The 22,603-nt window shown below is 48.2% G+C and overlaps 2 protein-coding genes across 7 annotated transcripts in view; both read right to left on the bottom strand.

Annotated features, from left to right (window-relative positions):
- The window catches only part of GSDME (gasdermin E), a 55,381-nt gene extending 51,650 nt beyond the window's left edge, over positions 1–3,731 (bottom strand). The window contains 1 exon segment of the mRNA XM_006088793.3: positions 3,610–3,731. The gene's annotated coding sequence lies outside the window, so the exon portion shown is untranslated.
- Positions 2,345–22,603, bottom strand: part of OSBPL3 (oxysterol binding protein like 3) — a 140,864-nt gene continuing 120,605 nt past the window's right edge. For 5 of the 6 annotated variants that reach the window (XM_006088786.3, XM_006088791.3, XM_006088790.3 and 2 more), the window contains 7 exons: positions 18,772–18,835; positions 16,986–17,064; positions 15,697–15,841; positions 12,323–12,467; positions 8,766–8,892; positions 7,375–7,497; positions 2,345–3,821 (listed from right to left, as the gene is read on the bottom strand). In XM_006088786.3, the coding sequence (XP_006088848.1) occupies positions 3,725–3,821; positions 7,375–7,497; positions 8,766–8,892; positions 12,323–12,467; positions 15,697–15,841; positions 16,986–17,064; positions 18,772–18,835 (780 nt within the window). In that variant the 3' untranslated portion in view covers positions 2,345–3,724. The remainder of the gene's footprint in view (positions 3,822–7,374; positions 7,498–8,765; positions 8,893–12,322; positions 12,468–15,696; positions 15,842–16,985; positions 17,065–18,771; positions 18,836–22,603) is intronic. The other variant, XR_002829290.1, reaches the window with a different exon arrangement.

Here is a 22,603-nt window from a genome sequence, read left to right as displayed (position 1 = left end):
GTGGGATGAGCTGAAGGGTGGGATTTAAACACAACATCATCTTATAAATGGTTCGATGGAAGGTTTACAAATATCCATTTAAAAAAATAGACTCCTTGGAGGGTCACAGAGGCAGATCACGAACCGCCCGGAATACAATCAATGAGCAGCTTCTGTTCATGGCATTCCCTCCGGCCAAAGGCTCCGAAAGTGGTCTGCATTGCAGACTGTCACGACTTGCAGACACGTGTGATACAGATTTCCAATGCAGAACAATACAGACTAGCACAGAGTCACGTGACTACAACACAGAGGAAAACTGAGCGCACGAAAACAGCGATCATCTGGTAGCAAAAATAGATGTATGCCGATGTTCCTATCAAAATTAGGGACATTCAGATACATTATGCCAATACGTTGGAACCGTTACTCCTAAGATCATAAGGACCACTTCTTACTGCTCCTGCATAACAAAGGTCTGAGGAGATTCTACGGCAGCCGAAAGGCATGTGCAAGTCACAGAATGTGTGGCGGGCCTGCGGCAAGGTGCGACAGGCAAATGAAAACTTTGCCGTTTGTCAGTTTTCTCTCACGGTTGACACTGGTAACAGTAGAACAGCCCACTCATCATAAATCTGGAGAACACAGCCGAAGGACAGTGCTCAAAGCCCAAGCAAATGACTTACGGGAAGTAATCAGAAGCAGGATCTGAGGAAAGCAGCAGCCTAAATGAAGAAAACATTTTAAAATTGCTTTGTATATTTTTCTCTCCCAGACAGTCCCACAGGAGGGCATTCTGGGACTCGATGACGGGATTGCTGTCCTACAGTGAACTGTTTAATTAGTACCAGACCCAGCCTGGCTCCCGGAAGGGGTTAGTAGTTGACTCGGGGAAATACTGACCTAGGACGGGCTGCCTGGCCACACTGGAGCCTGAGGGCTCCTCCCCAATGGGTCTGGATGGATCTCCTGGAGCTTTGGGGGAGGGGGGGCGGGCGGAGGGTGAATGGTGGCCACAGGACAAGTGAAGTGTGATGGGGTGGGCTGCACAAAGTCCCATTTCCAAGAATATCTGTGTAATTCTCCGTAAACTTGGGTTGGAATAACCAGGAATAAAATGCAAGTTACAGCAAGGGTCTCAAATGGTGCAGTGTTTGGCATTATTTAATCAGGGGATTCAACATCCGGAAAACTCAATTTTTACCTCAATTCTGCCCAAACAATGCCATGTTTCTGTTTACTTCATCTTAAAAATATAAAATGCCACAGAACTACGAATTAGGTGGGAAAGTGCTTTTTAAAAAATACATTTTATTGATTTTTTTTACAGAGAGGAAGGGAGAGGGACAGAGAGTTAGAAACATCAATGAGAGAGAAGCATCGATCAGCTGCCTCCTGCACACCTCCTACTGGGGATGTGCCCGCAACCAAGGTACATGCCCTTGACCGGAATCGAACCTGGGACCCTTCAGTCCGCAGGCCAACGCTCTATCTACTGAGCCAAACCGGTTAGCGCGGGAAAGTGCTTTTGAGAATAGGGACTAAAGGGGGAAAAAGAAGCCATTTCCCCCACAAGGCAGTTTTAAGGTGATAATGTCAGGAGGCATCCCCACGCTGCTCAAACTTCGGGAAAGCCCCTGAGAGATACTGGCACTGACGAGATTTTAAAATCTGTATGCAGTTCTGCATCATATTGTAATTCCTCCCCATCCCCATCGCAAGTAAGATGACTACAAGGATGATATTTGGCCCATTTAGCCTTGTGATTCCAAAGTAAAGCATAATATCAGTTAAAATAACAGCATCGAGACAAAGAATTTCCAAATACTCAACACAAAGCCACATCCGCTCAGACTGCATGGGGTTTTTTTTTCCTTTTTTGAGCAGCTCTGGAGCAGGCCACTTTCATAGTCAATGTGACTGCAGGTCCACATTTCCCTTCACACTGTGAACGCTATATCTGTTTTCCCCGAGGACCTGAAATCTACCGCCCACGCCTTCCGTCTCGGAGCAGAATTTGGATACACGCTTGAAAGGAAAAGAACAAAGCACACACCGGAGACTGTGACTGGCCATTTAACTGCTCAGAAACGGAAATGCTATTCGCATCGTGTTCCCGCTGACATCTGGATGACATGGGACGGGCGGGTGCAATATTTAATGAGTCGTTTATTGTTTTTAAAATGCTAGTCACTCGCAGATGCCTCTCCACTTAGAAAACGTAACACGGTCCAACTGCTGACCTGGTGCGACACTGAAAAATCATGCGTTCTTTTTTCTGCCATTTATTCTACTTTTTATTCATAGCATTCTACACGCTCGAAGTTACTATGTAAATATCTAAAAAATGTTTTCGGGAGAAATCTTTTTTACCACATCATTTTATTTCAGACTCCATAGAATTATTATGAACATTAGAAGAAAAGGCTTAAAAATTAGGCTTTGGTTTTCATGGAATCTGGGCCGAAGTCGGAATTGCTTTGTTGACACAATGGAACTACTGCACAAATTCTATTCTTGTCATTTGAAATGACACATTTACAAAGACAAAGTTCCCCCTTCGGTAGTTATGATCCGCGTTATTCGGGTCGGCTGCAAAACTCGCAAAAGGGGGGCCTAAGTAAGACGTGTGGGTGGGGGTACGACATCGAAAGCTGCACCAGGCACAACACCGGGAAGAACATCAGTCCTCTACGTGTGTCTCTAAGGCAGATGGTCCAACTTTTTATACAAGAGCTAAAAGACGGTGCTTATCGAGAGGTAGAAAATACCCAAACAGTGTTTTAAAACAATCAACTATTTTGCTAACCTGTGACAAAGTCACACTGCTGTGTGGAAGGAGCTGGAGGTTTTACACTGAACTGGGACACCCCACACGGCAGAGATGTGGTCACACAGGGGGGGAGCCAGGGGCGCTGGGAGCGGAAACCAGTTTCTTCACTTGTAAGGATTCAGCTCTCACTCAGGAGAAATTTCACCTGCCTCTTCGGGATTTCATTCTGACGTTTAATTCATGAGGATTTCAGGGCTTAATGGTAGTTCCTCTGAGTGACGGTACGATTCTGCACAGGAGGCAATCAAACCATAGGGAGGGATGAGCTCAGATGCTTCCTCTTCAAGAAGGCGCCATGAGCATCTTCTATAAAAACACATGTCACTGAACTGATGACCTCTCAACCACCAAATTGCAAATCAAATCTTCTCCAGACTCCAGCACCAGCAGGATGGCTCTGTATGAGCAGGTCGGGAGCTGTCCGAGGCAGAGAAACTGAGCTACCAAATTGAACTTGGGTGGTGTCCGCATGGGTGAGCAACCCTGGGCATTCTTCTCATTTCTGTCTTTCTTTTCCTCCTCCTTTCTTAATGCACCTGGGAGACATGGATTGTTTTCTCTCCAACATAATTTTATAAGGCATCCATTTAATCTGAAATTTCCTAACCTTTGGGAAATTAGTGTTAAAGCTTCTTTTGCAACCCACACATTAACATTCAATCTTTCATTTTTATTAAATACTTTATATATATATAAAAAAGCAGTATCAAGGTGTTCTACATTCGTATAAACAATCATGATAACATTGGAAATTGTAAAGAACCCTAACCGAAGAAAATATATACTTGAATACTTACAACGCTAAGCTAAGCACAGTGATCATTCTAGGGAATGCTTTATAAGTGCACAGACACAGGTGTGGCGTGGGAAGGCGACACGGGAGAAGGACAGGAATCATCGCTCTTGCCCCTTTCACCACAGGACAGGATGGTCCAGCTTGGAAAAACCGAGATCTTTCCTCAGTTCCAGATAGGTGCCGTTGCTCACCCAGGAGTCATCAGCGGATTTCCTGTGGGAGGTAAGGAGGTTGTGAGGCTCTGGACAGTCCTGTTCTCCCGCCTTCCCCCTCCTCCTCTCCGGCCCGCTGCCATCCTCACGTGCATGCAAGGCCCCTGACAGCCCAGTACTGCAGCTGTGAGGAAAGTGCACACCTGGAAACCTTTCTCTTATTTCTGACTTTGCTCTCACACATAGAGGCTGTCAAACATGGTGCTTCTGCGATAAGATAGCCACCGCCTTGTGCATGACTGCGTAAAACTAGTCAACCTGGTTGCTCATATCAAGTGAGAAATTAACATTAAGAACAAAAGGAGTAGGAAGCCATGCCGGTCTGGAGAGAATTGCCTTGGTTCATCATTCTTGGACAACATCCAAGTTCAAAAGATGCAAAAGGTAAGTAGCTAGAAGAGTTTTCCTACTCCTGTCTCCCAGTTCCCCCAGAAGCAATAGTGTCATCAGCTTCATTCTTTCAGAGAAATGTCATGCATGCGTGAGGTACACACACACACACACACACACACACACACACACACACACACTCCACCCCTCTCCCATTTTTCACTCGATGGGTAGCACTGTGGTGTCCTACCCCTTATATTGGAGATCATTTTCTAGTGTCACAATAAGGTCAGCAAACTACAGCCCAAAGCCCAATTCCAGCCTTCTGCCTGCCTGCCTGTGTAGCACAGTTTTACTGGAATATGAACATGTCAGCGTGTAAGTACTGTCTGTGGCTGCTTTCATGCTGCAGCACGGGCTTGAGGAATCACTGCTGAGCCCTCATGGCCTGCAAAGCTAACAATATTTAACACTTGCCCTTTTCAGAAAAAAGTTTGGTGACCCCAACAATAAGAGATTCCTCATTTTTAAACAATACAGCTACCTAATATACCATTGCAGGGACGGGCTGCAATTTAACAGGTAACCTGCAGGGTGGGCATTTAGGAGGTTGTTTTCAATCTCTAGCTATTATAATCATGTTTATAATAATACTAGAGGCCTGATGCACGAAATTTATACAAGGGGCTCGGCCCTCGCAGCCCCAGCTTCGTCCAGAAGGCCATTCAGCTGTCCGGTCTAATTAGCATATTACACTTTTATTATTATAGATAATAAATGTATAATATCCTATTTTCTATATACATGAGCAGTTACAGTAAAAATTCCTGTAAGTAGAACGGCTGAGTCAAAGAGTACGTGTATTTGTAATTTTGATGGATATTGTCATGTTTTAGGAGCAAAAGCAGCGAGTGCCTGTTGTTCCACTCTCAGGAACGTCCCCCCACACTGTCCCCTGCTCTAATACAGGGATGTGTTTACAGGGAGCCAGCCTGCATCTCGGATCCTTCACTGCGAACCAGAGCCTGATGCTGCCCAAGCTCTGGTTTCCACTTGAAATTCTCGGTGACACTGTCACTGCTCCTCAGCGGTGTGAATGGAGACATCCAAGGCCCCACATTCCTCTCTGTCGTCTCCTGTCCAATACTGACAACTTTATAGAAAACCCGAAGGAAAAGGGGCCACGGCCACTCGGCCACAGCTGTGCTGTCCTCTGCCACTGCAGACAGAGTCTGAGATGCAGGACAGCCTCAACGACACTTTACAGTTTGCACTTAATGTTCACTTGCTTCCCAGCGGCTCCCACAGACTCTGTGAGTCATTTTTGATGTTTTCACATTAGACCAAGCTGATGAATCTCCTTACCTAGTTCTTGGGCCAGTTTGGTTACCCACAACGTTTAATGATTCTGAAAAATACTGTAACGAGCGCCTTTATAAATGCAGACTCTCCTTGTTTAAAAATGACACTAGATGATTTATGAGGGGAAAAAAAAGAATTGACCTTCTTAAGGGTATATGTGTGTATCAGTTGAGCCATTTATCTATAACTTGCCTTAAAAATAATTTAAGGTCTTTTTAAAAAAAATACATTTTATTGATTTTTTACAGAGAGGAAGGGAGAGGGACAGAGAGTTAGAAACATCGATGAGAGAGAAACATCGATGAGCTGCCTCCTGCACACCTCCTACTGGGGAAGTGCCCACAACCAAGGTACATGCCCTTGACCGGAATTGAACCTGGGACCTTTCAGTCCGCAGGCCGATGCTCTACCACTGAGCCAAACCGGTTAGGGCTACGGTCTTATTTTTAAAAATATTTATATGAAGTTATGAATATTTTGGGATGAAATTCTAGCCAGTTAATCTTCACCTGCTCACCTCCCGAGTTTGTGAAAGTGATCAGAAGGGACCTGGCAAGATCCACATCAGCTTTGGAGGAAAAAGCATTGTATTTGGGGGATAGAACATTACTTATTGCTCTTTAGCTGTTCTGGAAAACATACTTTATTGCTGCTGTGGTAGATTAGTAACTAATTCCTCCTAAAAGTGCTTCTGTTGCCCATTAAAAACCATCATCAACAAAAACAACAAATCCACCCAAACAACAAAAAAACCCTGGTTGCCCTGAAAGCAAGACTCAGAGGAAGAGTGAGGGCAGGAACTCCTGGCTTTTCCACAAGTGCCTGTTTTAATGTTGATTTAAGAAAATATCTAACAAAACCCCTAAAACCGTATAGAGGCCTGGCCTGGTAGTCCAAGAGCCAGGCCCAGTCCAGGACATTCCATGGGGTCCTTCCACAGGTCACACCCTCCTCCCCCAAACCCCTGTTCCCTGGGTCTTCGTTTCTTTCTTTTTGTGTGTGTTTTAATATATTTTTATTGATTTCAGAGAGGAAGGGAGAGGGAAAGAGGGAGAGAGAGAGAGAGAAAGAGAGAGAGAGAGAGAGAGAGAGAGAGAGAGAGAGAGAGAGAGAGAGAGAGAGAGAGAGAGAGAAAATCATTGATTGGCTGCTTCCTACATGCCCCACACTGAGGATCAAACCTGCATCCCGGGCATGTGCCCTGACTGGGAATCGAACCGTGATTCCTGGTTCACAGGTCAACACTCAACCATTGAGCCACACAGGCTGGGCTTTTTTTTTTTTTCTGTTAAAATAAAAGAGGCGGCAAAGGGCTGAATACCTCTGATGCCCCTTCTACAGCTTTATTTTTTTTAACGAGACCTTCTTGGCAAGTTACTTTAAAATGAATAGTACATGTTCCAAATCCAAGCCCAAGTGCATTGGAACTTCTGCAGTTTGGACACTTGGTTCCATGTTGGTAGCCAGCGGGGTGATCCTTAATGATCTCTCGCTGTGTAAAACACCTCGGTGGGGGACCACGCTCAGACATGGATTTAACAAGCTGGCCGGCCTCGGGGGCCCGGTGAGGGCCGTCTCCTTGCTTCTCCCACACGCACTCACTGAGCACTTCCTTGCAAACTCACTGGGCTAGACGCCCTGAGACACAGCAAAGGAGGCAAGAAGACAGGACCGCTGGGGAGGGAGAGGCTGGGACAGCCAGAGCCCCGTGTCACAGAGGGGAGGTGTCACCACTCTGAAGCTGGAAACACACCAAGGGCCTCTTATTTGGGGAGGAGACACCCCTGTTCACTCTTCATACCAGAAGCATCAGGTGCCGCCAGTACCCACCAGCCAGTACCCCGCAGGGCCTGGGCACTCACCTGAAAAACCGCGGCTGGTGCTCCACGTTGTTCTCCTCCAAGACCCGCCGCCTGTCCCTCTGCAGCTGCTCAACCCTCTGCTTCTGCACCTCGGCTTCCTCCACGTTCCCTTCTTCCAGAAACCTGAGCGTGGAGGGAGAAATAAAGGACCTCAACTCCATGGAAATGTAGCGACGTTACTGCTGAAACTGCAGGTGTCCAAACTGGATATTCCCAACACCCTCCTATACATAGGCCCTTCTCTAACCCTTAAAACAAGATTGTGAGGTCGTCAGGGAAGATCTGATTTTTTAAATTGGTGATATATACATACTGTATATATCAAAAAATTATGTCTATACAAAGTAACTTGGAGTAAAGTCTCCCACTCATCCTTGTCTCTGATTCTTGCTACCTGTTTCCTGCCCACCCCACCGTCACTCCGCAGGTAATCCCCTGCTATTAGTTTCTAGTGCATTCTTCTAGACCAGGGGTGGGCAAACTTTTTGACTCGAGGGCCACAATGGGTTCTTAAACTGGACCGGAGGGCCGGAACAAAAGCATGGATGGAGTGTTTGTGTGAACTAATATAAATTCAAAGTAAACATCATTACATAAAAGGGTACGGTCTTTTTTTTTTTTAGTTTTATTCATTTCAAACGGGCCGGATCCGGCCCGCGGGCCGTAGTTTGCCCACAGCTGCTCTAGAATCTAGAGAGTCCTTATACCAAGAAAGCAAACATTCTTACCTCCTCTCTCTCCCTTTTGAAAATATAAATGGCAGCATGCTACAATACTGTCTATGCCGTGGCTTCTTTTGTTTTACCTTTTTTTAAATTCTCACCCGAGGATATTTTTTCTGTTGATTTTTTTTTTTTAAGAGAGAGAGTGGATGGGAAGGAGGAAGAGGAGAGGAGAGAGTGAAACATTGTTGTGAGAGAGACACATTGATTGGTTGCCTCCTGTATGCATTTTATAAAGTAGGAATCTGAGGCTGAGAAAGTTTAAAAGACTTATATGTTGCACAGCTTGTTACCAGCAAAGAATCAAAAGTTAGCTCTCAATGCATCAAAATAATTTAAATTCTAGGGGTGGAGGAGGAGGATGCTTTTTATTCTTTCAACACACAATAAGTTTTATTTTTATTGAATGCAGTAAAACTCTTAGAAATAAACACTTTTTTGATACTTCAATAGAAATGGGGCTCTACTGGTGACTAAAGGTCACGCCACACACAGCGCTAAGCTGGGCTCCGTTCCTGCCACACGGCTGCTTCAAGTCCCCCCGGCCCTCGATTCCTGATGACAGTCTCTCTCTCTCAGGTCTCCCTGGTGCCCCGGGAGTTGTTAATAACAGTCTTTATAAAAAGTTTTACATCTCTGGAGACAAAGATAGAAAAAAAAAATCCTTACCTTTGGTCTGGCCTAAATCGAGTGTCAGTAGGTGGTAATAAAGTCTTCAAGGATGAATCAATTTCATTTAATTCTAGTGCGAACTGTGTGAAGCCATAATATTGCTCATAGTCTTTGGGCATGGGATCTACAAGAAAAAGAGATCATTCATCCTAACTTGCATTTCATTTACTTTACTTTTTCATTGCATTTATGTTGCTTTTTAATTCCTTCGCCTTTTTCATCTCAGACCGGCCATCATTTCTCTCAGCTCTGAACTCTTCCACTTCTATTAAAATATTCTGGTTAGCAGCTGAACACTGCCCTATACATTTTCTTCTCTGCAAGTTTTCTCCTACCTACAAGGATAAGGCCTCTGCTGTATGGGTCGCACAGCAAATTTATAAAACACTGAAATTTCTAGACTGTTTAAGCTATAAAAATTGTTCATTTACTAAAATAAATATGTAAAAAAAGCTCTCGGTCCATTTTCCTGACAAACAATACTGCCACTCTAGAATCCAGGTGTGTTCTTTAAAATGCTCACCCAAGGACATGGAGAGAGAGAGAGAGAGAGAGAGAGAGAGAGGCATCAATTAGTTGCCTTCTGTAGGTGCCCTGACTGGGGATCGAACCTGCAACCCAGGTATGTGCCCCGATGGGGAATCAAACTGGCAGCCCTTCAGTGCACAGGACAACACTCAACCAACTGAGCTGCTCCAGCCGGGCTGGAGAATCCATTTTTCATTTGAGAGACGTCAAATTGTCCTAAAACTCTGTCTACTCCCTAAAATAGTGTTGAACTCCTAACAATTGGTCAATAAACGTTTTTTCTTCCATACCTGCCCTTCTTCTCACATATTTTAATGTAAAACCATCTCAGCAGAAGCCAGGGATGGAGGGATTATGCTGGCACAAACACACTGAGGGGACAGAGATGACGGGACAGAGGGAAGAAAGCTCCCGGGTTACTGGCATTTCACAGGCTGGGACCACAGAGTGCTCCAGCTGCACATGAGCCAAGGGGCGAGTGGCTGGGGTGATTCAGAGGCTCCCAGGCTGCCGCTGCCAGGGCAGGCCCAGACGGCACAGGCCTAGGGGCGAGGCTGCCACCACCTGGCAAAGGGTGGGCCCACTGCTGCAGCTTAGCCTGCAGGTGGCCACCACCCAGAGCCCGGGGACCGTGGAGGCAGGGCCACTGCCCCAGTGGGCCCAGAGGGTTGGACGTGGAACCAGAGAGAATTATTCTGGACCCTTACGATCTAATGACATTTTTTCCTTGCTAGTTCAAGCTTGCCTGGGGCCTGTCATCCCTCCGTGTCTCCCTTCGGAATGCCGATCCTTTGCCTGTCACCACTGTATTTTGGAAGCAGATTTTGGTTTCCTAGGCTCACAGCTGGAGAGGATGAATCACACCTCAAGCCTCACCCATGCCTGACATGATATTCAGATGAGACTTTGGACTTCAGAGTTGATGCTGAAATGAGGTAAGGCTTTGGGCGGCTGTTGGGATGGAATAAATAGATTTTGCCTGTAAGAAGGACAGGAATCTGGGGCCCAGAGGCAGAATGTTATATATACACTGAATGTATCCTCCCAGAATTCACAGGGTGAAGCCCTCCCCTCCGTGTGGCCTCTAAGGAAGTAATGAAGGTTAAATGAGGTCAGAAGGGTGGGGCCCTGAGCCGGTGGCCGCCTGCAAGCCAGGAAGAGGTCCCTCACCAGAGCCCAAAGGTGCCAGCACCTTGATCTTTGATTTCCCAGCCTCCAGAACTATGAGAAAATAAATTTCTATTGTTTAAGCCACCCAGTGTGTGGTACTTTGTTATAGCTGTCCGAGCAGATTCATGGAGACGTATTGCCCTAACTTGAATTCTAGCTAAAAATCAAGCTAAAAATACCCAAACTTACATATTGAGTAAATCAAACATAGGCTAATGAAATCACTCAAAGCCTGAGCTCTTGTTGCTCACATACACGAATACAAATATTTTCCATGAACTTTCTTCAGGCCTTTTTTTTTCCCCAGACCATTTTTGAAGTTTCAGAAGTCCTTTTTGTCAAATTCTAGGTCTAATGTTGAGTATCCTAAACATGAAAATCATACCAAGGCTTCCTAACGTGCCTTCAAACATCTATCCCCGTCTCCATCCCCCAGTGAAGACAGTGGTTTTCCTCGGAGATGGGCCTGGATGCTCATGGCCCAGGCAGAGACCTGAAGTCAGTGAACAACACTGACAAGAACAGCAGCTCACATAGTGTTCGTTCATCAGGGTTCCACTTTAGTACCAGAGGGGACGGCAGCTCTGCTCTGTGATACACACGTTAAGCAAAGGCAAGTGAATGCTTCATTTGCAGGATGTCACGTGTGCCCCTGAGCCTCTGCAGCTAGGACGGCGGTCATGGCACCAATCCCTTCTCACTGCACATGACCTCTGTGGTGGGGGAGGATGAGGCCGCCGCCCTCAGAAAGAGACACTGTTGGCTGCCCCTTCTGCAGCATCTCCCTTCCTTCCTTGCTAATGGAGACCGCTCTGGTCAGGCGGCACTGTGTCCTCCTTGCGGATGCATCTACCCATCCGACTCTCTCCTGCCTACCGGTTGCCCAGGACTGCTGTGGGATGGGCCTGGACCTGCTTCGGGCCGACAAAATGTAAAGGCATTTCCTGGGGGACCCTTGGAAACCCTTCCTTCCTGAGGAAGGGGAGACACAGCGGAGAAAGCTCTTTTGTCCTCCCTTCTCCCCGCTCGGCGAGCTGCCCCGTGGGGATAAGATACATCTACATCCAGGAGGGAAACATCATGGTCATATTGGGAATCACAGAAGGTGCCCTCAACGATCTGTGCTCCCTACACAGGGTGCCTCTCAGCAACCCTGGGCCCCCTGCCCCTCGCTTATTATTAAGTATCGGCACATAGCCTCATGCTTTAAGCCACCATTAGAATGGTTTTCTTGTTTTGTTTTGATAGGTCTCTCAGCACAAGGGGTTTATAATGTGACCATGACTGGGAAACACACTTAGAAGATGAACTAAAGTCTGCGCATGCTCTGGGGACCTGTTAGGAAGGTCTGGCTTCCCTGGTGGTCCTTCCACAGCTGCTTCTGGGCTCAGCATCCTTGTGGGATGGCAGGCGCGGCCAGAGTGGCTGTGGTGCTGGGTGAGTCTGGGGGAATCCCTGACTCTTGTAGAACCCCCAGGTCACCCTGCTTTTCCGGTAGCATTTTTCTCTTGTCCTACTAAAGAACGGCTTCTTGTCCTTGACTGATATCCCTTCTGTGCCCGGGCACAGGCACAGGCGGCTGGGTGCTGATGGAAGACGGTGGCCATGCATTAGCTACGGCCTCATTCTGGGATAAGAACCCAGGGCCTCCCAGAGCGACAGAGATGCTGCTGATGAGCAAGGGAATGAGTCTGAGACCTGATCCGGTGAATGAAAGAGGGACTGACAACTCAGACCCAGTTAGAAGCAGCCTGGAGACTCCATGGCCTCTGATGCCCACCGCTGACGCCTGCCCCTCCACAGTTCCTCCGGCCACGCCCCCACCATGCCCTGGGGCTGATGCCCCTGATACTGACTGGCTCTCCAGACACAGGTGGAGGAGGACGGGCCGCCGTAGTAGATGCTCTCATGCCATTTCCCGAAGAGCCGGTGCACCGCCTTCCCACTCTTGTCAAACACCGTACCTTCGATCTCGCGGGAGTTCGTGCTCCAGTATTTTGCCTAGGATTCAAAGGGGAATCGTCTGTTGAGTATTTTGGGGTCAACTTATTACAGATATGAAGAGGGGGAGGGGAGAGGAAAAAGAAAGAACCATAAGGGAAATTCTATATTGCATATAGTTTGCCAGTTTTGGACTCTATCTCTTTTTTAAAATCACACTTTTAATTATTTAATAAAAATTAATAGCTAGTTTTTTAGAGTTTGCAATCTCAACCAGCCAACATTTGGTAATTTTATGTGTGTGTAAGATACTTTTCTTCCCTACTTTTTCTACATGCAAAGAAATAGGAAAGCTCACTTCTACATCAGCCAAATAGTGTGGTTGGCTTGTAAGCCCCCACACATGCCCCGACCAGGGCCGCAGATTGAGCCTGCAACTGAGGTACATGCCCTTAACCCGAATCAAACTCAGGACCCTTCAGTCCGCAGGCCCACGCTCTAAGACTGAGCCATAGGGCCTGACAATTGCAATTTAAAAGAAATGTAATTCGTGTAATTTTTTTCTCTAAAGGCACAAGACAGTCTTTTATAAACCAATAAAGGTGGCTGCTTTGTAAACCAAGATTTTCTAGCACCCCCCCTCCCCCCCAAATCTAGATCTGTTCCTCCAAACACAGGAACCTGAGGCAACGCATATTCACACTGTGGTTGGTCCTGGTCTGAGACCAGCTGAGCTCGCTCAGCCCGGAGGGCTTTATACAGTACTACACCGCGCCCAGCAGAGGGAGCTCTCACTCCCTAGAGTTGATTTTTTCCAGATCTTTCAATTACCTGGCTGCCCTACAAAATCTCTACGGAGAAAAAAAAAAGAAGGCATTACTCCGTAAGTCGAAAATCCAATTGCTGTTTTCAGCTAAAGCAGGATCCATATTTGGAAACCTATAAAGTTGAGTGGCATTTTCAGGCCACATTCCTAGTCTGGTAAATAGGGAGGGAGGGCGGAGTGCAGCAGCATCTCCACCTGAATCAGAGATTCCTAAGCCAGTCCTCGCGTCCTGCAAAAACGAGAACGATAGAACCACTGTCCAGGCTCCGCAGTTCATTCCGAAGCAGGACTCACTTCTTTTTTGCAGATGTTTGCCCACAATCCATTGCTGGGAAGAGGAGGGGACGCCAGAGGCGGCGGCCCTGCTCACTGCAGCGCCTGCTTCTGCTCTCAGGCTCTTTCAACACCAGGGACACGCTCAGTGTCCGAACTCTTCTCATCGCTCATGGCTACAAACACCTACTCTGTCCCTCAGTGGGCAAGTGCCACGTGGGTGTAGGGTTCCTTGGGGAAAAGGCTGGACAAGGGGGCTCACGGGAGCAGGGGTGCGCAGATTCCCGCGCCAGACGGCCCTTTGCTTCTTCTCTGCAGGGAGCTTAATGAAGCTTTCAGGCAGGGCCATGTTTATTTTATGTGAGTCTCGACCAGGTTTACGTCTGACTACAACCCAGCTTGACTTAAGGGGTGTAAGAGAGACCCCAGTGCATCTCTCCATCATGCCCCCCACCAGCTACCGGTGGTACAGAGAGGTACCCCATGAAGTTCCACAATTAGAACCTAATAACTCTGCTTAGAACTTTGATCTGAATTCAGCGCAATCATTTTTTTTGAGGGGATAACACTCTAAGGCAGCGGTTCTCAACCTGTGGGTGGCGACCCCTTTGGCGGTAGAACGACCCTTTCACAGGGGTCGCCTAAGACCATCCTGTGTATCAGATATTTACATTACGATTCATAACAGTAGCAACATTACAATTATGAAGTAGCAACGAAAATAATTTTATGGTTGGGTCACAACATGAGGAACTGTATTTAAAGGGCCAGAAGGTTGAGAACCGCTGCTCTAAGGCCATGTTAAGTACTTGAGATTTGCCACAGCAAGAGGGCATCTGAGGAGGAAAAAGGTGGGAGGAGGCTCCAGTTGAGGCTGGTGGAAGGCCAAGCCGACTGGCAGGTGTTCTGCCTCAGGCCAGCCTGTTCATTCATCCCGTGATGAGTCGCTGGGGGCCAGGCCCCATATCCAGGCAGCAGCTGCACCCCAAGTGAGAGTGAGGAGTGAGAGTGAGCAGGCGTTTGCTTTTCTGGAGCCAGGAATGGCAAGGGAGGTGTGGGGAACAGAAAATAAACAAGTAAATCAATGGGGCAGCTAACTGCAGACAGTAATAAGGAAATGGGATGTGATAGAGAGTCACTAACAAGACAGGGCAGGAGATGGAAGCATCTGGGGAGAGGAGAGAGAATGAAGAGAGAAGGGCCAGTGTGGTCAGAGGACAGTGAGGAAGGATGGGGACGAGGGGCCAGTAGGAGCTGAGGTTGGAGGAGTGAGGTCAGTGTGCGCGTGTGTGTATACGTGTGTGTGAACTGGACGGGCGGTGCGGGCAGTGCAGACTGAGCGGGTCCTGTGGACCTCTGTACGGATGCGAGCTTTTCCGTGAGAAAGTCGAAGTTGTCAGAGGATTTGGTCAAATATAACACAACTTCCATTTTTAAAAATTGTGGTAAAACATACATAACAAAATTTACCTTTTTAACCATTTATAAGTGTAGAATTCAGTGGCATTAAGTACATTCATAATGTTGTACAATCACTGCCTTATATCTTTCCAGAAATTCTTCATCCTCCCCAGCTGAAACTCTGTGCCCATTAAACAACTCCCCAGGCCCTCCCCCAGCCCCTGGCCACCACCATTCTGCTCTGTCTCTGTGGCTTTGACTGCTCCAGGGACCTCACATGAATGGAATCAGACGGCTGGCATATTTCACTCAGCATGTCTTCAAGGTCCATCCATCCTGGAGCACATGACTTATGTTTTATTTTATTTTTTAAATATGTTTTAATTGATATCAGAGAGGAAGGAAGAGGGAGAGAGAGACAGAAACATCAATAATGGAGAGAATCCTTGATCGGCTGCTTCCTGCATGCCCCACACTGGGGATCGAACTATGACCACTTGATTCATAGGTGGACGCTCAACCACTGAGCCATGCTGACCGGGCTGACATATTTCAGAAGAGACCCTCTGGCTGCTGCCCTGAGGACAGACCAGGGGGAGGATGGGTGGAGGCCGGGAGGAGCAATGGCCCTGGTCCAGGTGAGAGAGTGGGGCTGGGACCAGGGGACCCCGGCTGGCATTGCTTGTCTGCTGGCATAGAAGTGAAGGTGAAAGGTTCCCCAAGACACATGAGGCCCCAGCTCTGTAAGGCCTTTCCAGGGTGGAGTAGAGCCCCAGGGCCACCGCTCACCTTGATGAAGTTCACTTTGCAGTGGCAGGAGTCGTCATTCAGGTTCTTGATGACAATCTCCCCATAGTGCTCAATCCACCGCTGCCCGCTTAAGATGTTATGGATGCAGGAGGTGACTTTGTTCCACTCAAAATGGTCCCCGAAACTAAAGGAAGAAAAGGTGAGAGGGTGATGCCCAGAGGAGCCAGCAGGGGATGCAAACAAGCGCTGCTTTTTAAGTAAGTCTTGCGATGGTTACTCATCCCTGCACCTGCGGAGCCAGCACCCACTGAGAACCGGGCCGGGCTCGGCATTCTGAGCCTTCACTCTCCAGGAGGCAGCACGCGACCGAGGGCGACAGCACCAGCCTCGGCACTCTGCAAGCGCCGGAGGCCTGGCTACCTCTGCTGACCTCATGGAACACCTGCCCCCTCCGGGGACAGAGGAGGGAACTGAGAGCCAGAGGTGACTTGTTTAAAGTCCCCAAACTAGGGAAGGGAAGTGGCCATGGGGAAGAATGGGGGTTTTCACAACCTGCTCTCTCCCCCCCACATACATGTGCACACACATGTATATATGCATATAGGTACACACGTGTGTGCATATTACACACCTATATGTATACACATATATCATATGTGTAAATCTCAAGATACATATATCTTAAATCTTTTACAAAGAGAAAGTATTCAGATTCCAGTTCAACAGATGCATAATAATTAATAAGACCAAACACTGGCATGGCACACACCATGTGCCAAGTACTAGTTTACGTGTTTAATCTTCACAGCAGTCCTGTGAAGTGGGTGGTGTATCATCCGCGGTTCACAGGTGGCAGCACTGGAGACCAGAAAGGTTAGGGAACCTCCAGGATCTGCCATCAGCTCGCAGCAGAGCGAGCACCGGGGTCCTGGCAGCCTGGCTCCAGGGGCCACATTTAGTTTTATGAGTAATTGTCAATCAATCATCCCTGAAAGATCAAGGCCATACCCTTCTGAAAAGGAATTCAGACCGTGAGGCAGGACAACCACGTTAACGAAAACCATCATTCTTAGTTTTGTTAGAAAGTATAAATGAGTTTTTAAAAAGCGTCTTTGCTGGCAATTTTGGTCTCAAGGAAGCATTTTCATTTGAGGGGAATAAACTGTGAGGTCGTCACAATAAGGAACACTTGCATTTACTGTCAAACACATTAAAAAACCCAACCAGACACCCAGCGCCTTAGGGATCGGGGACCGTGGGCAGCTTGCTCCTAAGGCTGCCATCTTGGCCCTAAGTTCTCTAAGGTTCCCAACCACAAAGGCACTTACGCCGGCAGAGTCACATGGGTTGTGCCAATGGGAACGATTTCCATGGATTTGCCCCAGAATTTGTTTTTCCATCTCACATCTGAAATGAAATAATACCAAGTATTACACATTTACCAGGAGAGCTAGGTAGACAAAAGAGTTCTTTGGCTGCATAAATGATCAATCACGACACCAAACAATCTCTTCATAATAAAACCCCTTATCATATAGGATAACTTTAAAAAATATATTTTTTATTGATTTCAGAAAAGAAGGGAAAGGGAGAGATAGAAACATCAATGATGAGAGAGCATTATTGATCAGCTGCCTGCTGCACCCCCGCCCCCCCACTGGGGATCAAGTCTGAAACCCAGACATGTACCTTGACTGGGAATTGATCTGTGACCTCCTGGTTCATAGATCAATGCTCAACCACTGAGCCATGCCAGCTGGGCACAGGATAACTTTTTATTATCTACTAGTGACCTGGTGCATGGATTCATGCACATCGAAAGGAAATTAATTAGAAGGTGGCCGGCAGGGCAGGACTGGGGGAGACTAGACACACCCTGGAGCCAACCTCCCTCGGTCCCTCCCCGGCCGGCCACACCTGGGGTAGCGCTGTGGCTCGAAGGGCGTCTGCGGAGTGAGCAGGGTCCCTCTGGCAGGTGGGGTCCCTCGGCCTGGCCTGTGGGGATCAGGCTGAAACCGGCTCTCCAACATCCCTCGAGGGGTCCCGGAGTGCGAGAGGGCACTTTGAAAAGTTGCTGTTGTACAGGGTGTGGAACGCAAACACAAGTGTGCAGTAAACCAGATTCGGGGCCAACAGTGCCCCAGCAATAACATAACCCATGGCCATAGGTGGAATCGCGCGGCCCCACGAGGAATCGGGCTCCCTTCTCTCTGGTTTCGGGTGCATCACCTGAGAACCGCCGCTGCCAAGTCACTGCAGCTCCTGCGTTGAGCGTCTGCCCCCTGGTGGTCAGTGTGTGTCATAGCGACCAGTCAGACGGTCGGACACTTAGCATACTAGCCTTTTATCTATATATATAAAAGCCTAAGCGACCGGCCAACTGGCTGGTAGCTATGATGGGTAATGACCACCAGGGGGCAGACACTCAACGCAGGAGCTGCCAAGCTGCAGTGACTTGGCAGCTGTGGTTCTTGGGTGATGCATCCAGAACCAGAGAGGAGGGAGCCCGATTCCGGGGTGTGTCATCCAAGAACCGCCTTCTCGCAATCCGGGACCCCTCGGGGGATGTCGGGGAGCCGGTTTCAGCCTGATCCCCGCAGGCCAGGCCGAGGGACCCCACTGGTGCATGAATCCATGCACCAGGCCTCTAGTATATATAGATAATTAAAAATTGAGTACTAGGGAAGCTAATGAGAAGATGAAGTCCCTCCCTTGGGAGAGCTCACTGGCTGAGTATGTTGTGTGGTGAAATGGAAGAAGAACATGCTTGGTCAGAGAGAAGAGTGGGAAGACAGATGGGTACAAAAGCCACTGGGCTCTACAGCCTGGCTAAGAAGTCTGGTCTGTGAGCCTCAAGGGAAAATAAGATGTTTGTTTGGACAGAGAACTGATGTGATTAGATACAGACTTTGCAGAGATAACTGGCAGCAATATGGAGAAAGGAATAGCAGCAGGAGAGATGAGAAGCAGGTGACAAGTTGCAACGATTGCCCAGAGATTCCAAGTCCCAGGGCCCACTTTTAATCTTAACAAGCATTTAACAGCCATTCCGTAATAAAATAAAAATCTATAACATCACAAAAAACGAGGGGGTTGAATAGATTAGCACATTACCTTGCCAGAAAACAAAATTTTCAGACTCAGCGTGACATGCAGAGATAGGTGGGTGGTGGCTGACCTGTTGGAAACAAAGGCCAAAAACATTATTAACTGTGTGTCTCCTGAAGTCCCTTCCTTCTCCCTTGCGTTGAGATGTAACAATGCCCAGCGTCAGTTTTCTTTTAACAAGTCTGTCCCTTAGAGGGCGCTTCTAATGCGGTCAGTTCCAATTTGCTCCAGTTTGTTAGGGGTGAATGGAAGCCTCGGAGAAAAGTGGCAAAGTGAGTGATGAGGACAGAGACACCTTTTGAAAGATGTGAAAATAAAAACAAGGGCACGCCAGGGCTGCCCGCTCACAAACCCTCTAATCTGACATCGGCTACTCAAGTCAAAATCCCTATCAGCTGCTCTGAGGGCACCTGCATTTAATTAGATTGTCAAATCACAAATATTTTTAAACGCTACTTCTAAGCAACACAAAAACTCTCAATGCCTCAGCAGATTTCACTCTTGAAAATTGCATCACATGTCCAGTCTCTTTGCAAATTACCTACAGGAAGACGAATTCAAGATCACTTTTTAAAAAAGAATAATGTGTCTACAAACCATTATTGAAGAAATATTAGTCAACTGGTATGAAAAAAAGTTGTTACTCATTTCTGTCATAATATAAATAGGCAATTTGAGTAAATAGGCAATTACATTCTAGAAAAGAGTCCCCTGGGGCAGAGACGGTAGCCGACTCCCTGCCTTTTGACACGGGAGTCATGACTTCTGGCTGACTCACTAACAAAGGAGCTAATGAGGAAACGTGTCCTCGGTCACTGAGGCACGTGAACGGTAAGTGTGCTGTTATTATAATTCAGTACTAGTAAAACCAGAGTGACGTTGGCGGTGGTGTTTCCAGAAACTTCTGTCAGCTGGTTCTTAGCCAAGCCTCTTACATGTAGAGCATCCAGCTAGGCTTCACATTACAAACGAGGAGAGAAACCAGGAAGATTAAGCAAGGTTTCCCAAACACACTGACAGGGAAGAAGCAAAGGGAAAACCCAGCATTTTTTGTTTATAGCATGGTTTTCAGGGGTGGGGTGGGGGGGAGGTGGTGGCTGACAAGGCTCAAATCCACGGCTCTGGACCCTCAGGCACATGGTCTGAAAACCACTTCCGGTGCCACCCCTGTAGGCAGAGAACGGCAGGGGCAGCTTCATCTGGAGTCCTGTCACATACACACTGAACGGATGGCTTTCACCTGCCAGCTCGGCCCGAAGAGAAGCAGAGGCAAACACGTAAACAGCTGTGGCATCTCTCAGTTCTCAGCGAGCGCCCATCTCAGATCCAAGATGCGATGGGCAATGCACCTTTGCTGCCCCTGGACGGTAGTCATTCCCACAGGCCTCCTAAGAACACAGCCCCTCCCTGTGTCTGTGGGATTCGCAGGGGCAATTTTCACTCCCAGCCCTTTTAGAAACCTACCTCCTAAAATGCATGCAAGCATAACCAATGGACACAGACACCAGGGGGCTGAGGGCATGTGCTGGGGGCTGGTGGGTGGGGGAGGCCGGAGGAGGTAAATGGGGGGGGGGGGGAAGGAGACATATATACTACTATTTGTAATACTTTAAGCAATAAAAAAAAAATTCCTGTAATTTATTTATATATCGGAGGTCTTTCTTCACCCTGACCTAATCATTTTTATTTATGCTTTGAATGTACCAAGAGGAGGGAAGCAGATGGGGAAAAGAATGCATTTCAATATTTGTGTATTTTTTAAGTTTTCCTTTTTTGGGATTTATAAAAATATCCCTTAAATACATCAATTCTGCAGCTGTTCCGAGACCTAACTAGACAGTCCTCCTAGTTCCTGACTTGCCTCTGACCTTGTAGGGCAACTTGTGGGGATCAAACCTACAACCCAGGTATGTGCCCTTGACTGGGAATTGAACTGAGGCCCTCCAGAAGGTCGACGCTCCCATCACTGAGCCACACTGGCCAGGGTGACTTCCATTTTAGTAACTTTCAATAACTCCACTCGGCTTTTCTGTCGAGAGTATGTGGATGGGTGGGTAAATGGTTAAAATGACTGGGACAGCGAATCAGGAAAAGCCACTTTCAGGAAATAGCTTAACTGCGCATTCTAAATTTAGACCAAACCTTTCCCAAAGGTACGAAGAGAAGCCACGCCAACTGAAGGGAGTTTCCTGAGCCCCCAGAGGCTGATGAAGCCCCACATAGCAGAGCTCCGTGCCAGGCAGCAGGGGGAGCCAGTGAGGAGTAACTCACCCGCAGGAGACAGTCCAGCAGAGAAAGGAAGTCCTTTCTGCCTGACCCCCCCACCCCACTCCCCAGTTCTGGGCTTATTTAGAAAGCCACGGCTGACTCAGATTTCTTGGCACAAAGAAAGCTCCTTCCCCAAGACGGTGGACCATATGACAGGAATGTCTATAACTTACTCCAGATGCACCTCCTCCTCAGAGGCCACCGCCAGCCACAGTGGGCGCTGAGAACAACGTCCTGTGTGAGTCCGGAGGACGCAAGGCCCAGTGACAATGACAGACCAAAGCCCAGTCTGAACAGTATAAAAGGCTACTTTCCATCGGCAGCCCAAGCCCAGCAGCTCTGAGCGCAGCACCTAAACTACACGAGAGACCCCAAGAGTGTGGCGGAGAAGGGACGGGGGTGGAAACAGCGCATTGGTCAAGGGGCGCTGGGAGGTGCTGATGCCCTCGGCCCCCCGTTTCCACGCCTGTACCTCATCCTCGCCTCCCCTGCACATGGGGGCGGGAGGGGGCGGGGCGTTGAAGATCAAATAAGAACCTGTTCAAGTTGGAACAACATAAAGCACCCTGCACACCTTAACTGTTATGAGGAGAATTTGAACAGCAAATGTTTCCTCTGGTGTCTGACAGCTGAGTCATTCTGACATGGCATTTTTGGGTCTTTTAAGGAGAAAAATGGAGCTCGATGTAGCTGGACTCTGGGAAGTAGCACTCACTTCAACTTCCCGGACCACTGAGCACTTCGAACATCCACAAACCCACCAAACCACAAAGCAACACGCCCAGGGCTTGGAGGAAAGGGATAGACACCAATTCTCAAATGCCTAGAAAACACAGTAGAGAAGCCAAGCTACCCTTGTTCCTTTCGAGGTCCCTTTCACTGGGAGATATGATTTCCATCAACATCCTCGTTAGAATAAAATTCCACCCAAAAATGTTAATTTGGGGGTCCTTCCCGGTTTATGATATTAGTCATTCAGTGACCTCTACTCAGTGTAGGGGTACAAGAAGGCAAAGGAGCCCCGCTCTGAAAGCTGAAGCGTTTGTGTCACCTCCAGGCAACGGACAAGGGTGGCGTGTGGCTGGCTCCATGGAGGGAGAACATCTCCTGGGCAGGAGGCAGGAAGAGCCATGCTGGCAGGGACGCCCAGGACAGAACAGACGCCTTGGCCTCTTTAGATGTGTTAAAGTAGAAGGTCTCTCGGCATAACCAAGGGCAGGTGGGGGGGGGGGGGGGACTGAGCTGAGGTGTCTCCCGCTGGCAGGAAAAGGGAGGGCCTGGCCCAAACTCTCTCCGCCCCTGGGGCAAGTGGGCAGCCCCGCCCATCCCCATCGGCCCATCCCCATCGGGGTAAACAGCCACCTCTCCTCCTCAGGGCACTCGCCTCATGATCACAATGTTGGCTTTCTGAGTGCTCTGTCCAGGGGTGGGGACAGTCTGCCTGGGCCCGCTCACCAAGCCTTCTGGTCCCCAGGGCAAGTCTGTCTGCCACAGCCCATGCAGAGCAGCAGGCTCGTTCATGTACCAAGCTCTGTACCTTAGCTGGGGGGACGGCCCCTGGGGGCTCATG

Source organism: Myotis lucifugus, unplaced genomic scaffold (assembly GCF_000147115.1).
Source record: "Myotis lucifugus unplaced genomic scaffold, Myoluc2.0 scaffold_52, whole genome shotgun sequence".
NCBI classification, from domain to species: domain Eukaryota; kingdom Metazoa; phylum Chordata; class Mammalia; order Chiroptera; family Vespertilionidae; genus Myotis; species Myotis lucifugus.
Note: the sequence above shows the minus strand (reverse complement) of the source record. Positions and strands in the feature narration are given on the sequence as shown.